Raw genomic sequence first — 17,415 nt, 5'->3', positions numbered from 1 at the left:
TCATAAAATTGTCTCACTTACTAACATTCAGTATCAGCTTTTAGGTCTATCATTTGACACTAATCATTTCAAAAGAAAACTTAATCCATTATCATTTAACTACCAAATTTAACCTTCATTATGCATGTTTATTGTAAATTTTCTAACCTAAAAAACTTATTTTTACTGTTGTTGTAATTATATGTGGTTTGCGGCTAACAAATTGATTTGAGAGAAAGCTTAATAAGTCTTAAAGAATATGTGTCTCTTAGATATGTTTGTTTCTAATTGGCCCTAGGTTTGATTAGGATTTATGAATATTTGTGAGTATAAAGGAAAATCTTTAGAAGTGAAAGGTGTTTTTACGAATTAAGTCTAAAATTATGAAAACAATATTTTAAGATTTCATAGTGATTATTTCAAAATTTTCTAACATATATGTTGCGGTTCCAGATATATCCATTAAATTAGTCTTTAAAATTAGTAACATTTACTTTATTTACGGATGATATCCGAACATGTCTTTGCGTCACCTTTTTCGATTAAGTTTAAAATTTATGTCTCAACGACAATTGGATCTTCGCTTCGGAATGACCGGACTCCTATTCGGACAAAGATTGTCAACATTGCAACAGCTGCATCAAACCGAATGAACCACAGCTGAATCTGTCACATGATTGATATCTTTCCTGTTCGTAGACTTTCTATTAGACAATAGGACTACAATATGTCTTATAAACATTCAGTGAACAGGATAAATTTAAGGCAATATATGTGTGCAACTTTAGCTTTCCACTTTATAGTTTAAAATTCTGGTAATATATATTTGACTTCTATTGAAAATTATACACCCCAACGAGGTATATATAAGTTCTGTCAGACTAGTTCTTTAAACTTATTCCGATCTAAAAATAATATTCAATTTAGTGTTCTATCGTTTCTGCGTACAATGTCTTGCCTGTTTCATTCCTTAGAACTTTTTCGATGGTTCATTGATGGTTCTTGATTAACTATGTTTCCATAACACAGGAGAGCGTACATTGTTCCTTAAAAATTCTTTCAAATTTAAGTAAGAATGATGTACTATGTGTTCTTCTTTGAGTGTCTATAACCTCGACCCTAATGGGTCCATGAGAACCTAATTATAAACTTTAACTCAAAAGCAGTTCTACTTTAAACATGTTTACACGTCGGATTAACTGTTTAGAAAATACATATTTCTTTCTATATTTTTTTATTTTCTATGCCACTGTGTAGGCAGTGTTGTATTGCAGAATTTTGTCGAAGTTAGGATATTTCTGACAATAAGTAAATGAGCAATACATATGTTCTCGTATTAGATATTTTATAGTTATTCAGATTCCAACATGTTTACATGTCGGATTAGCTGTTTAGAAAATACAGATTTCTTTCTATATTTTTTTATTTGCTATGCCACTGTGTAGGCAGTGTTGTATTACAGAAGTTTGTCGAAGTTAGGATATTTCTGACATTAAGTAAATGGGCAAAACATATGTTCTCGTATTAGATATTTTATAGTTATCCAGATTCCAAGCTAACCGATCTCCACATGAGTAGGAATTTAAGACATGCTTTCCTTTTGTAGTTCTATTAATTTTTCTTTCAAAATAAATTTAACAAGTGAATGATTTTTATGCTAAACTATACTTAAAAATTGGTATTATGTAGCTAAAACGTACATATAATACGTATGACGTTAACTGCCTTTTAACAGCTTATTTTAATCTTTATGTTCATTAAACTAATAGTTGAAAAAAATCTCTCAATATTTTCATCCAGCTCGGAGTATATCGGAAGAGTTTAGCAGTGGTGATACGCCTCGTTTTAAAGATGAAGAATCTGTGGATAGAATTGAGGCAATGGCTGTTGTGCCAGGCGGTAGTGCAGCTGGCTGCAGTAGTGGTGGTTCCTCATCGCATCATAGACCCGACTCACAATTAGGTCACAAATCGGATAAATCCGACAAAGAAAAAGAGAAGAAAGAGAAAGAACGTGAAGAAAAGGATATAGGTAAATATTTAATTTTTTTAATTTCGAAGTGTTTTAATTAAATAATAATTATTATGTATTTGTTTACATTTTTAGAAGCCATTAAAGTATTCGATGGCAATAATTCATTTAGACGTCAACTATATCGTGTCATTGTAGTACCTCGTACATACACTTTGGAACAATTGCTAACGACAGCACTAAGAGCATTTCATATATCACGTGATCCAAGTGTAAGTTGAACATGTTTATTAAAAAAACATTTAATTTATAAGTTTACCTACCGAATTGGTGTACAATTATTAAAACATTGTAACATTTCCATTGGTATAGAATTTTTTTCTCTCTCTTGCCATATGAAGATATTGAATTCAAAGAAAGAATGAAATAAAAATGTAAAATAACATAAACAAATATCATAAGCTTCTCATTATTGTAATATGGCGAAAGAGAAAATATTAGTACATCAAGAGAAGAGAATATATCGGAAAGAACATTGCAGTGTTAAAGCAGAATTCATTTTTACGATTTCAAAAACCAATATTTAATTATTTTCTTTTTCAGGCATTTTATTTAACCGATTTGTATGCACCAGCTGGTATGGAAGATGCACCATTGCAAGATCCCAATCCTGTATTAAGCTTAAATCATTTGGAAGGTAAACGACCAGCTATATTTCTAAGGTTTCATGATAGAGATAATGGCTTTGTACGCGTTTATCCTGGCAAATTGCAATGCTCTGTAGAAGAGCCTTATGTTAGTGTTCCTGTCGATACTACGACCACTATTAAGGATTTGATACGTGATGCTCTCGATCGTTTTGGTTTAGCCGAAAATCAAATCGATGACTACAGGTTTGTTTTGTGATTATTTTTAAATAAGAAGATATATTATACAAATTTGTTTCTCCTACACAGATGTTCCCAAGTATTATTAGATAGTGGTGTTACCGAACGCATTTTATCTATAACTGAACGTCCTTTGAATATTATGAAACAAATGGGCAAAGACTCTATACGTCAAATGGAATTGATGCGTTTCTATATGCAGCATAGTCAAGATCCTCATGGTCCCAATATTGCTTTATTCGTGGGCAATCTAGATCCGGGCAAGTCTCAGCGCAAATATGAAGATTTCCTTAATAAATATTTAAATGAGGATAGTAAATTTACTAGTATTGGTCCAATCTATTATGAATACGGTTCGGTTGTCTTGACCTATGAAGATGCCCAGAAAGCGGTATGCAGAAATGTTAAATTAACTTTTTTTAAAAGATACATATTTATATATCCTGTAATTTATTTATAGGTAAGAGCTTTTTATATATTACGTGAAGTACGTTGGGATGGTAAAGATTTGTTGGTAATGCTATTGCCAAATATTGAACCCAGCATGGTACCGGCCGATATCAATCCTTTGTTAGTATTTGTAAATGTTAAATCTGGTGGCTGTCAGGGTTTGGAATTGATATCGAACTTTAGAAAACTACTAAATCCATTTCAAGTATTTAATTTAGAAAATGGTGGACCATTACCTGGGTAAATGAAAAAAACAGGTTTAAAAATTAGAATAGAAATCAATACAAACTTTTTCTTTTAGTTTATACGTATTTCGTCATATTCCTCATTATAAAATCTTGGTGTGTGGTGGTGATGGTACCGTAGGTTGGGTGTTGCAGTGTCTTGACAATGTGGGTCAAGATTCAGAGTGTTCTAGTCCACCTTGTGCTATTTTACCGCTGGGAACAGGTGAGTTTTCTTCCTTTTAATACCCTAAACAAATTTCTTAAATATAAATGATTGATTGATTTTTCCGTCTAAAAGGTAACGATTTGGCTCGTGTTCTCTGCTGGGGTACTGGCTATACTGGCGATCAGGATCCTCTTAGCTATTTGCGTGAAGTTATTGATGCTGAGGATATACGTTTAGATCGTTGGACCGTGGTATTCCATCCTGAAGAGAAACCCGAGGAACAAACCATGAAGGTTACGACCAATACAACCGGTAAGAAGAAGAAGGCTCATCAAGCACATCTATCGCAACAAACAGATCAGCATCATCAAGAACCGGCCATTACATCGAGTGATAAATCAGGTCTTTTGATTACTCAAAATTTTCTCTTTTCTGAAAAAAAAAACAACAAACTTTTTTTGTATACTTTCCTATATTTTTTTCTATATATGGATTTTACTTTCATTTAAATGTTATTCTTTTTGTGTTCTAAACCAAAAAACCAATAATAAAAATAAGTGCCAAATTTTATTCAAACTAAAACGGTAAATGCTAGTTTAAACAAAAACTTACATTTCCCTTTTAGTTTGCATAAAATTTGTGCTCTCGTTTTTTTTTAACAACTTCCTGTCGTCTTCGTCTCGTCATGTAACCGAAATTCTAAAACCAAACTTTTCCCAAAATATTTAATTCCTTTGAATAATCTTTTTTGTTGTCTTAAATCCATGTACAAATCAACAAATCTTTTAAATGTTTTTCTTAAAAAAATAATTGATGTTGTAACTAAAACTAAATTTAAAAAAAATACTACATATTTTAAGAATATAAAACCGGTAATTGGTCTAAATAAAACAATATAATGGATGGTTATGCTGCTAGTTTTGATGTGATCATAGATGTTTTGCTTTCAACATTTTTGCATGTATTTTTATTTATTATTTGATAATTTTAATTAGAAAACAATTAAAATATTAGTTTAAATTATAACAAAAGCAGCTGATTTTTATTACAGAAAATAAATAATCAGCTGTTTATACAATTTACATTTGATTTCTTTGTAAATCAAATTGTCCTGTATATAGTTTTAAGCTCTAATCTAACACTGTCCGTCTGTTTGCAAATTTCTTTCTACAATCGATTTAAAGATATATTTTTGAAAATCTTTAAACATATTGCATGTCACAGTATATTTTTATTAAAAAGAAATTTAACAAAACCATTCATTTAATTCACTGTAATTACAATAACAAAAAAATATTAATTCACAGACGATTTTACGCTTGAAATATAAAACACCAATTGTCTAGTCCATTTGAATTATTATTTTGTGAATCTTCTAAGCACAAGAGAAACTTATCATTCCAAATTTGATTAGATCCGTTATTGAAATAATGTTGATTATAGTATGGAAGAAGTGTTTGTATCATATGTACTTGATAGTAAGATATAAATCTAATTTTTCACTTCGAAATTGGACCTTAGGGAATCCACTTTAATATATAAAGTTGGAGATTCACACACCAACAATATAATTGAATAGGCACAAATCAAAGGCTTTTAGTGTTCTCAAGAGAGCAGCAACCAAGTTACCAATTTTTTCTAAAGGAACAATCATGATATAGTAGTCCAATGTCTATCGAAGCAATATCCAATTGTTGTGGAAATGGATGACTTTAAATGGACGAAAGATAATGAAGATTTCTTTGAATGAACATCTCATAATCTTAAAATATTTTACGAATTAAATTTACTTGATACTACAGCTACAGGGATAAGCCAGGGGGAAAGTGAAAGACCACTTGGAGTTCATTTGTCATTCGGTTACCAATATGATCTAAAAATATGATCTATCAAAATTTTGTGTAGGAGAGTACGGATGGGATCGTTTAAACGCAATATGAGAGAGAATACCGATGGAAAATTTTACAGTCGTATAGCTCTCTTCATTTTTTGAAATGATTCAAAAAAATAAGCAGGTCGTATTAGATCAGGGATGTATTTTTATGTAAACACATACAAAAGAAGTGAAACAGCTGTTTCCATCTTACTTTGATATTGTTTTATACCAATCGTCTAAAGACAAAAAAAATATTAATCATACGACTTTATACTCTTTTTTGTTATTCGGATAGAATTTCATTTTACTTTACGTACGTAAAGTGTGATCATGTGAAGTGCCCTTAAGAGAACAATGATGATATAATAGTTAATAATATTTTGGATAATTATTGACTCAATTTGTCCTAAAGCAAAATCCAATTGTCATGTTTATGGATGAGTTTAAGAGGGAGAAAGAGAGTGAAGGCTTCTTTAGACGATCTTTTGAATGAGCATCTCTTAAACTTAAGAGTTTTTACAATTGAAATTTACTCGATATTGAGACTCCGAACTTATGAGGATAAGTAAAGAGCTCTTTAGACGATCACACTTTACTTACGTAAAGTTTAATGAAAAAATAAAATGAAATTCCATGCGTATGACAAAAACCTGAATAAGTCGTATGATACAATCGTGTTAACACGATTGGTATAAAATTATATCAAAGTAATATAAAAACAGCTTTTTTATTACATATTGAGTTTAGACGATCCCATCGTACTTTTCTACACAAAATTTTGACAGATCATATAACTTAACATATAACGCAGTTTTAAAATTATCACCACTTATAGATCATATAAAGCCTAATTCACTCTGTGAAATGGATTTATGAACCTCGATAAAAAACGATGTGATGATTTCCTATTGTCCGATAATTTGGGGAATAAAAGAGAAAGGAATCTTTTTATAAATTCGCTCAATTTCAATATCTCTCTACAGAACATTGGTACTTAGTAAAGATCCGAATTATATAAAGAGGTCTGATACTAGTTGTTAATTAGACCATTAGGCAATGTGTATTTCGGTTGTATCAACCTTTCTAGAACTTCCAAAATGTTTCCAGATTATAGTCTGACACAGACTAGTTGAAAAATTAAATAAATAATTAAATAATTTAGTTTTATTTTCTTAAATTATAAATAAATATATATTTTAAAAAAATCGTTTGTGAATTACCGTCTCATAACAATAAAATCTATTGTAAAAGACTTTTTTTTATAATATTAACAATTAATACTATTTTTTTCCTCCTAACAACCACAAAAAAAAACTCTTCTAAAATAATAGAATATAGCAATTTTAAAAACTATAATATTTTTTCGTAATATTTGCCCACAGCTGGTGCCGCAGATGACGAATGCGAGGGTACGAAAAATGAGGATAATACCCAGATATTTGTTATGAATAATTACTTTGGTATTGGACTCGATGCGGATCTATGTCTAGACTTTCACAATGCACGCATGGAAAATCCATTTAAATTCAATTCACGTCTTCACAACAAGGGTGTTTATGTGAAAATGGGTCTGCGTAAAATGATGACACGTAAATGTACAAAGGATTTGCAAAAGGAAATGCGTTTAGAGGTCGATGGCAAAGTAGTCGAATTGCCGCCATGTGAGGGCATTATTATATTGAATATATTAAGGTGGGTATTGAATTTGAAATCAAATTATTATTTAAGAGAAATGACATTTTGCTTTGTTGTCTTAGTTGGGGAAGTGGTGCTAATCCTTGGGGACCTGATAAGGATGATCGTTTTTCACCACCCAATCATTATGATGGTTTGTTGGAAATTGTTGGTGTTACCGGTGTTGTACATTTGGGTCAAATACAATCGGGCATACGTTATGCTAATCGTATAGCTCAGGTATGTATACATATATCCAATTCACAATCGATGTTGTATTGTTGTAGCGTTGTATGTTATTAAATTTGTTCAAATAAAATTTTTTAAACAAAAACAATATTACGACATACTTCGATACAACTATACAACACCGATAGTGAATTTTGACAATAGTTGTTGTCAATAATTTCCTAATTAAAATGTTATTAACATTTGTTTTCCAGGGTGGCCATATAAAAATGCATTTACATTCTGATTTACCTGTACAAGTTGATGGTGAACCTTGGGTACAATGTTCCGGTGATATTGTGGTTTTAAAATCTGCTCTAAGGGTAAGTCATTTTCCATTTTTACTCTAACATTTATATTTTACAAAATTTTTTTCTTTTTGTTTTTTTTTTTTGTTGAAAAAAAAAAAAACTGTTTCAATTAACGCATGTTTTGCATGTTCTTTTTTCCCAATCAATGAAAATTAACAAAAAATTGGAAAGAACTAAAAGTATTGTTTTTAATTCAGTTTGTTTGGCTTTTTATTAAATTTAGTTATTTTTGTTTTATTAACCAACACTACTTTGCAACACCCGACCAAATTTTAATTTTTTTGCTTTTTTTTAATTTTTTTATTAAAAATTATTTATTTTATATTGAGTTTTATGTATATTTTTAAAAAATAATAATTTGTTAACAAATTTACATAAACTCTTAGTTAAAACTATAAACAAATAAGAAAACATGAATATTTTACAAAACAATACAGAAATAATTCAATACATTGATGTAATGTTATATTTTTTTTAAATTGCAAACGTGTATTTTAATGTTTTAAATATTTTCACATGTTTTTTCAAATGAAAAAAAAAATAACAAATATAACTAGACACTTTTGTAGGTTTAATTTATTAATTAAAATTTGTTTCGATATAATTAAGAATTCTCGGAATTTTATCTTAAATAATACCTTTGCATACTTTAAGTTGACAATTGATTTGGAAAAAACTAAAAATATTTCTTAAGTGCACTTCACACGATCACACTTTACGTACGTAAAGTCTAATGAAAAAGTAAAGTGAAATTCGATCCGCATAACACAAAAGGGAATAAAAGTGGTTTGATTTATATATTTTGTGTTTACACGATTGGTATAAAACAATAACAAAATAAAATGGAAACAGCTGTTTCACTTTTTTGTATGTGTTTACATAAAAATACAATCGTGAATCACGGCTTTCTCAATCTGTGATGGTTTAATTACATATTGCGTTTAGACGTTCCCATAGTGCGGTTCTGCATTTTGACATATCATATTACTTGTGTGGTCGTGTAAAGCCGCCTTTAACGATACATTTAGAGATCGCGTGCTTTCAGGAAATGGCTCTTGCATATACCGCTCATATATACTTTTAGATAGTAGGTACTTTTATATTTTTTTTAGTAAATATTCGACACGACTTCGACAATTTACTTTAAAAAAGTTATTTGAACACTAGAGGATACCATGTAGTTATTGGGTATTGGGTAAAATAGCAGAAGAACTATTTTAACCAATATTTTAACAATTGAAATTGATAAATTTAGGAACGATCATGAGGCCCAAGAGCATTCACAATATCTAGTGAAAGTCATTACCATCTTCTTTAATTCATAATTTACACCAACAATATATGGTTTAATTAGGGCTATGTAGCTTATAGTTCCGACCACATTGAACATTCTGCGGGATCATATTTATATCAGATATCTGGATCATTTTTTATCCTTAATTGGACATCAACATTAGACTGTGTAGATCATAGATTAGACCACACTGAACATTTTGCACGTTAGTGATGATGATGATGACTTCACCGCCGATATCTTGACATAAGACCATCTTCCTTTATTCCTAACTGAACACCAACAATTTGTGGTTTCAATATACCTCATAGTTCCGACCACATTGAACATTCTGCACGGTCATATCTGCACAAACTGCAGCATCCCTAAAAGTCAACTACTTAAATCTGATCTATGCTCCAGATACAATGAAAATTAGATAAATACTATCGGAATCGACAATGATTGATTGTCAGAGTATTTTGATAAGAAACATAAGGATATACAGTGGTAAAAGCCAACATACAGATGGCATGTATAGAACGATTGTTCTAGATGTCTTTCTTGCGATTCCTATTGCATTAGTACTCTGTGAAAACGCTGTAGTAAAATATGCTTACATTTAGTTTTTGAAAATATTTTTTAAATTGTGCTAGGGGTAGCATGTTTAAATGTTATAGATCTTAATAAGAGCGAAATTGTACGTCACTAATGTTATAACCAAAATTACGCTCGAACTCTGCGAAAAATCTTCCGCAATAAAAAATTTTCTAAATCCATTCAAATTACATTTAATTTAATTTGTAGTAGTATAATAAGTATAATCTATATGTGGGTACTAATTTTGAAAAAGTGCAGCACCAGTCCTTACTCTCTCTTTTTGTACATGTAGTGGGTCAAACAATGACACTTGTTCGTACAGTTTTTAGAGTAGATTTAAGATCGTTTATATAAAATATAGCTAAATACCTACATATTTCTAAAATCTAATTCCTCTATTCATTTCCCGGCAACATCACCTTTTTAAATGTTTCAGATATCGAACAATTTGGATAAGAAAGAGAATGTAATGTTGATTTCATTATTTCCGTATTCTTCCAGCGTCCTTATAAGTGAAACAGGAGAAGGTTTTCAAACCTGTCTATGTTTTGAAGGTTGTCATTATAAATAAGACTATATTTATTTGCGGCATACTCAGTATGTCCCGATGTTCTCTGATCTGAATCAGAGTGAACGTAATTGAAAAGACTTTATTGTGTTAAAATATGCTAATATACTTAATATTCAATTATATCCCAATCCATTATTTTGATCTTAAACCCCTATTCAGCGTTTTGATTACGTTTCCGCATTCAGTTACAACAAAAAAGGGGAAACGTATGAATCTTGTTATTTTTGAAACGGAGCTTCGAATCGAAATGTGAATACCAAAGTTGTCAAACGGAGAACATATAAGAATTCAAATGCAGCGTAGGGACGAATACGATCATTCTTAAGTGATTTAGAACTTAGATCGATTTGATATTTTTTAATTGAAGTCCTACCTGTCATTGTCTTCTTGCCATCCTCATATAGGTAAACAATACCAATACATACATTCTTTACTGACAACGGCTTTTAGATTGAATACAATAGTAGATTATTAAAGTCATCTACAATGTGTCTAGTTATATAAACAAAAATCCCCATTTTCCCCGCAATTTTTTATATAAAATGAAATGTTAGATTTGTTAAGTAATATTTAAGAAGACATCTCAGTTTAACAAAAAAAAAAAAAAAAAACTACTCAAATGTACTATGTATGTATGTGTTTAAATTTTACAATGTTGTTAATTTTTCTAAACTATTTGTTTTAAATAGTTAATAAAATGCAATTGATAGTTAATTTCTACCTTTAATAAAATGCCAAAACATAAAAAAAGAATTCAAATACTAAAGAGTCTCAACAAAAAAATAATAACAAAAACAAATTATATGACGAACATGTTTCTAAAAGAAAATAAAACAATACTATATTGTACTATTTAGGCCCTTATGCTAAGGAAAGTCAAGAGTAAGCGGCGTTTAACAGAGCCACACATTTCACCAGCTGTCTTGAGTCTGTCGTCAACAGCTGCGGCTACCTCATCTTCGTCGACGGCTTTACAAATTGCAGCCGCACAAACAAACGCCACAGCCGTGGGTCCCCAACAGCAGCAGCAACAACAACAACAATTACCGGATAATGCTAATGAACGTGATAAAGATAAAGATAACCAAAATTCTAATCCTACATAGAGATCACGTCCGTCCGGTCCAAGTTTTCTGTTTTCTTGTTTTTTATAAGAAAATTATTTATTTATTTTGTTAAACACACTCACAAAAAGAGAAAATAATAGTCAAAACTAAAGACACCAACAAAAACTATTTGTCTATTTAAGGCTTATTTTAAAACTACAACAACAACTTGCAATAGAATTAATTTAAAGAGAAAATGTTAATAGAACAAAACACTATTTAGTATAATTAACAAAACAAACACTGAAATATTAAAAAAAAAGAAATAATAATAGAAAAAAACAGTTATTTGTTGCCTGATGAATTAAAAAACCAAAATTGCAAGAACAAACCTAAGCATACAAATTAACAATATTAATTGAAAAATATAATTAAAGCATTTAAATAACTGACAATGTAAACAAAAGAAAAAAACACTGTAACAAAATTATACAAACAATTAAGTAAAAATAATAAATTTAATTACAACAAAAATAGTTAAATATGTTTATTTCCAAAAAAACTTTAATTTTCTAATAAAAAATTAAACTAAAATATAAATAAACCAAAAACAATGTTGACATTTTCCAACACTTTTGAAAATCTTATAACAAAATACATTTTACAATTAATGCGTTAAAAGAAATTAAACCAATAACAAAATTCCCACCGTTCATTTTTTAAATAAATATAATTAAAATTTTAACTTATTATACTTTACACTGACACACACACCTTAATTATAATTTGCGAACTTAGTTTTTTTTTTGGTTGTTTTTTTAATTAATTATATATTTTTCACTAATACCAAAATAAAAATTGGCTTTTCTTATTCTAATTACTAATTTTTTTAATTATCTATTTAATTAACTCTCTAATTAAAATTAATGTTACTAAATTTTTTTATTAATTTTTAACAATTATTCTTTTAAAACTGAGCAAAAAAAGAAAGTTTAGTATTTCAGACACGAATGTTCTATTAAACGATAAAATTTTAGTTTTTATAGAAAATTCAGCTTGCTTAACTAAAAATTGTTTGTTGCAAACATAAAATTAAATTATTATTACTATCTTATGATTATTGCAACTTAAGCTGTGCTTTCTGTGGCCGTTGTATAAACAGTTATGGGCGATGTTATAGTTTAGTCAAATTAATAACTATATTTAGTTGTTTCAATAAAAATTTGATAAGTGTAAATAATGTCTTTCACATTCTTCAGCAAAAGCTTAATTATAAAACGAAAAAGTAATTTCATTCCAAGTTTCACATCTATATTTTTTTATAAATGTACAAGTTGAAAAAAAAACTTAAAGTTGTATGAAAAGCTTTTATTGAAAATCATATCTTTACCAATTAAAACAAATATTTTTAATTTATTTCTAAACTTTTGTTTCTTAAACAATTTGTTTCTTAAGATTCGAAAGCTTTAAAGATTTTTTTAAATATTTCCAACTGAATTTGCATATTACTTAAAAAATAAGCTTTTAATAATGTTCTTTGGTTGAAGTTTGTCAAAATAGCTTTATTTTGTTAATGTTTATAATAGAAAAAAGCTTTAGAAAATATATAAATTATGAATTAATATGGAAAAGAACTTTTTGCAAGCATTATTATTAACCTTAATTAAACATTTTTTAAAGCATTATTAAAAAGCTTTTTCATCAAATTTATTGTTAATATAATTTTTTTCTAAAACAATATTAAAAAGCTTTTTCTAACACATTTTTTAAAAGAATTTTTCTAGCGATTTATTCAAAAGGTCTTATTAAAAAGCTTTTTGATAAAATTTATTATTTACATATAAACAAAAATTTTTCTAAAACCCTATTAAAAAGCTTTTTATAAAGCATTATTTAAGGGCTTTTTCTAAAGAATTATTTAGAGATCTTGTTGAAAATCATTTTTTACTATTTATGTATTAAAAGCTTTTTATAAAACTTTATTGAAAAGCCTTTTCTGAAGCATTTTTAAATGCTTTTTCCTTAAGCTCTAAAAAAGCTGTAATAAGTGTTTAGAATTAAGCTTTTTTAGCTCTAGACTAGTCTATCTTTCTTTTATAAATTTTTGGAGAGACATTGAAGGGCTTTTAAATTAATAAAATAATAAATTTAAATAAATTCTTATATTTTGTTTAACAATATTTAGCAAGTTATATAAAGTTTAACAAATCTTTAATATATTTTAGTATTTTTTATTTGAAAAATTAAAGATTTTTTTTTTAAATTTTGAAATATTTTCTATATTTTAGTTTTTTCATTAAAAAATTATTTAATTTTTAAATAGTTTCTTAAACAAATAATATTTCTAGCTTTTTTTTTAAATTTACTAAATAATATTACGTGTTACGATTTTTTTGCACACTTCTTCAATTTTTCTTATTTGCTTAAATTAAAACTAACAAACTTTTATAAAATCTTTTTTCGAATAAAAAAAAAACAACAACATTTTATAATTTTATTTTATAAAATTTTCTTCTTTTTTCTCTTTTTTATAAATAAAACTAATAATAATAAAAAACAACCTGGATTAAACAAAATTTAAATAATGAAAATTTACACACAAATACACAACATAACAACAACAACATATAAATAAATTTAAATACAAATTTATTATTTATAAAAAAAAATTGTACCGGACGGTTTGAATTTTAAAAAATATGAATAATAAAAAAAAAACAACAACAAATTAAAAAAACAACAACAACATCATAAAAAGGCCACTATGTTAAAAAAGGTTAAAAACAAAATGAAACGTCGTAACACCGAACCAACTATGGCTTTAACCAATCAACAAATGGCTTTAGCCTTGCCACCGACTACAGCCGAAGGAGATTCCGAATCAGAAATACCTACCAACAACACCGATTTCTGAATATGGTACAGTGAGCGTTTGATTTAAGGTTTTTTCTTTTTTTATATAAAAATTTATTATTTATTTAATATTATTCTCATACACAAACTAGATTAAAAACATTTAAATACATTTAAATATAGTTTCTTAATAATTTCCTACATAATTTTAGCATTTTAGTATATTTTTAAATATTTTACATTTTTTGTTTTATAAGTTAAAACCTTAAATTCAAATTTGCTCTAATTTAAAGCGAAAATTGAAAAGAAAAAGAAAAAAAGTAATTTAAAAAAACATATGTTTTTTTGTTATTTATTTAAATGAATGTAAACTGTAGATATTACAAAAAAAATGCAAATTTCTAAATTGAATTTTAAAATCCAATCTTTTAATATTGAAAATGTCAGTTTCACAGTTGAAGTTTAGGAAATAAGATTAAATTGAGTTTAGTGGACGAATGAATGGTAATAAAGTATAACTAGTGAATTTAAACTTAATACCAGATTTTAAGGTATTTAAGTTTAGCTAAACTTTGGTTTAGTTAAACTTTTGTTTGATTGATCTTTAGTTTAAGTAAACTTTGGTCAAATAAACTGTTAAATAAATCTTAATTTGAGTTTTTTTTTTAAATTTTCTTAAAGTTTATTTAAACTTTTATTTAGACCATGGTTTTCTTAAAATTCAATTCATTTAAATTGCCTTTTATAATTTAATGTATTTAAACTTAAGTTTATTTAAACTTTAAACAACATCTGCTTTAAACAAGCTTTATATAAACTTTAGTTTTGGTATAAACTTTAGTTTTATAAACTTTAGTTTTTACTAACTTCAGTTGTTACAAACTAGGCTTAGTTTAAGCTTTATTACTCTAACTAAACTTAAGTTAACCTTAAATTCATGGAACGTTTAACTGTGTATATAACTGTGACATTAAGAAGATGTTTTTACAAATTTTAAATTTACAGATTTGAATTCCTCTAAACGTTAGTTTTATTTAAAATAAAAAAATACGTGAAAGTTAAAGGAGGTTTTAAATTTGATAAATTTGTTATAAAAGTAGTTTTTTTTTTTATAAAACTAAAAAATATCGTTTAACAAAACTAAGTTTAAACTTAAGTAAAGAAATTCTTTAAAAAATATGATAGCTTTGAGATTAATATAATACAGTTTAAACTATCAATTTTCCCACTTATCTCAAGCTTAAAGCTATAAACTGAACAATTTTAAAAAGTCAAAGTTTTTTTGCAGCTTAACAGTTAAAACAATCTTTTTACATATTTGTACCTGTAGATTAATTAACTAAAGTTTAAACTTGAAATTCCTTTCAATCTAAATAATGAAACATTGTTTAACTTGTCAAAACTTAAACAAACAAAATTTAAACGAAACAACAACATTAAAACTTAGTTTAAATGATAAATTCATGTCTGAGATTAAAGCTTTGAAAATGTTTAACTATTATAACAAATTTATTAAAATGTTGCTTTTTTCAAAAAAAAACTTTTTCAAATTTTCTTTAAAATGATTGGATTTAGTGTAAAACTTTCTTTAAAATATAAAAAAACCAACAACTAAATATTGTAACAAATGTAAAATAATTTTTAAAAATTTTATCTTAATTTAGTTATAAAGAAATTAGGCTCAGTTTCCAATTTATTTATTTCCATTCTTTTATTTAAACTAATAACTAAGAAACTAAGCCTTAAATAAAAATAAATTTCCAAATATTACAAAACAAAAATAATTAAGTTTATATAAAGTTTTATTTTTTATATAAGAAAAATGGTCTTTATATAAAAAAAAATAAATATATTTAAAATTATTTTGAAATATTGTTATTTTTTTATAACAATTTTAATATAAAATATTTAAAAAAAAAAACAAAAAAGAACTACAACAACAACAAATTGTATGAAAAAATGTTGGAAAAATTAAATTATTTTGAAAATCTTAAAAAAAGCTTTAAAGATTTAAAAATATTAACATTTTCAAAATTTGTTCAAAAATAAAATTAAAGTTCGATTGGAATAAATTTTTATATTAAATTTCAATTTATGAACAATTTTTCAAACATTTTTTTATAGAAATTGTATGAAACAAAAACTCACCAAAAATGACCAAAAATCCTAAAACTTGATATTGCTAGAAAAACCAAAACAAAAGGACAAACATAATATTGAATTTATATTAAAACAAAAGAAAATAAAAATGGAAATTGAATAAGAAACCCATTAAACAAAGAAAAATGTACCTTTTATTATATTAAAAAAAAAAATATTAAGAAAAACAAAAAACCTACAACAAAAACTCTGCAAGTATAAAAAGTTAAAAAAAAAAACACACGGATTTACCCTTAAAAAAACAGTTTCAGCATGAAAATTGTAAACAAATGCATAGAAAAGTTAAATGGTATAAAACAAATTGGAATGTTAATTAAACTATAAATAAAAAAATGACAACAACCAACTAAATTAAATATAAGAATAAAAGAAATTTCTTTAAAGAAACAAGAAAAGTTTTGAAAAGTTTTAATAGCAAAAGGAAAGTGCATTTGTTAATAATTTTCTTCAAAATTGTTTTAAAACTAAAAACAAAAAAAAAAAAAAAATATTTTTTAAACAAATGTTTTTGCAAAATAACATTTGTGTTCTTAAAATAACTTAAACATCTTAATGAAAAATAAAAAACAGAACTAAAAAAAAAAACAACTTTAAAAATATTTTTCGTAAAAAAATGAAACAACTTTAAAAATTGCTTTTAACAACAACAAAAAACCTCTAAATTTTTTTTTCATTATAAAAAAACAAACATTTATTCACTTTAACCTAAAAAATCTAATTTAATCCTCTCTATCTTTCTCTCTCTCTATAACGCTCTCCCAACAACCAAAGGGAGAAAACAATAAAACCAAATTTTGAAATTATTTTGTATGTCTTGTTAGTGCTCTTTTTTTTAAAAAAAAAGAACAAATTTAAAAAAAATCATTGCTAGCACGGAAATGTAATAGCAAGACCTAAACTAATTTCAAAATTCCAAATATACAACAAAACAAAAAAAAAAAAAACAACATTAAAAAAACAGAAACCAAAAAAATCTTTAATATCTTTTAACGAATTAAGGGGCTCATAGTGTATTGATGTTTAATCGTTATTTCCGTGTTGGTCTTAAGCTTTAACGTTCTCAACATCTACGTTAAAAGCGTTGTAATGATAAAATTCCTTGTTGGGCAATTGTAAAGTAATTTTCTAAAAATTGAATACCCA

The 17,415-nt window shown here is 26.6% G+C and overlaps 1 protein-coding gene across 1 annotated transcript in view; it reads left to right on the top strand.

The window, feature by feature from the left end:
* LOC111678277 overlaps nucleotides 1-14,411 on the top strand; it is a 35,127-nt gene extending 20,716 nt beyond the window's left edge. The window contains exons 5-15 of the mRNA XM_046950610.1: nucleotides 1,780-2,010; nucleotides 2,086-2,222; nucleotides 2,554-2,843; nucleotides 2,907-3,228; nucleotides 3,298-3,527; nucleotides 3,589-3,737; nucleotides 3,813-4,082; nucleotides 6,939-7,248; nucleotides 7,314-7,470; nucleotides 7,674-7,781; nucleotides 14,018-14,411. Coding sequence (XP_046806566.1) covers nucleotides 1,780-2,010; nucleotides 2,086-2,222; nucleotides 2,554-2,843; nucleotides 2,907-3,228; nucleotides 3,298-3,527; nucleotides 3,589-3,737; nucleotides 3,813-4,082; nucleotides 6,939-7,248; nucleotides 7,314-7,470; nucleotides 7,674-7,781; nucleotides 14,018-14,173 — 2,360 coding nt within the window. The 3' untranslated portion in view covers nucleotides 14,174-14,411. The remainder of the gene's footprint in view (nucleotides 1-1,779; nucleotides 2,011-2,085; nucleotides 2,223-2,553; nucleotides 2,844-2,906; nucleotides 3,229-3,297; nucleotides 3,528-3,588; nucleotides 3,738-3,812; nucleotides 4,083-6,938; nucleotides 7,249-7,313; nucleotides 7,471-7,673; nucleotides 7,782-14,017) is intronic.
* The last annotated feature ends 3,004 nt before the right edge of the window (nucleotides 14,412-17,415 follow it).

The sequence above is a fragment of the Lucilia cuprina genome, chromosome 4, assembly GCF_022045245.1.
Source record: "Lucilia cuprina isolate Lc7/37 chromosome 4, ASM2204524v1, whole genome shotgun sequence".
NCBI classification, from domain to species: domain Eukaryota; kingdom Metazoa; phylum Arthropoda; class Insecta; order Diptera; family Calliphoridae; genus Lucilia; species Lucilia cuprina.
The sequence above is the reverse complement of the archived record's forward strand: the minus strand, read 5'-3'. Positions and strand labels throughout refer to the sequence as shown.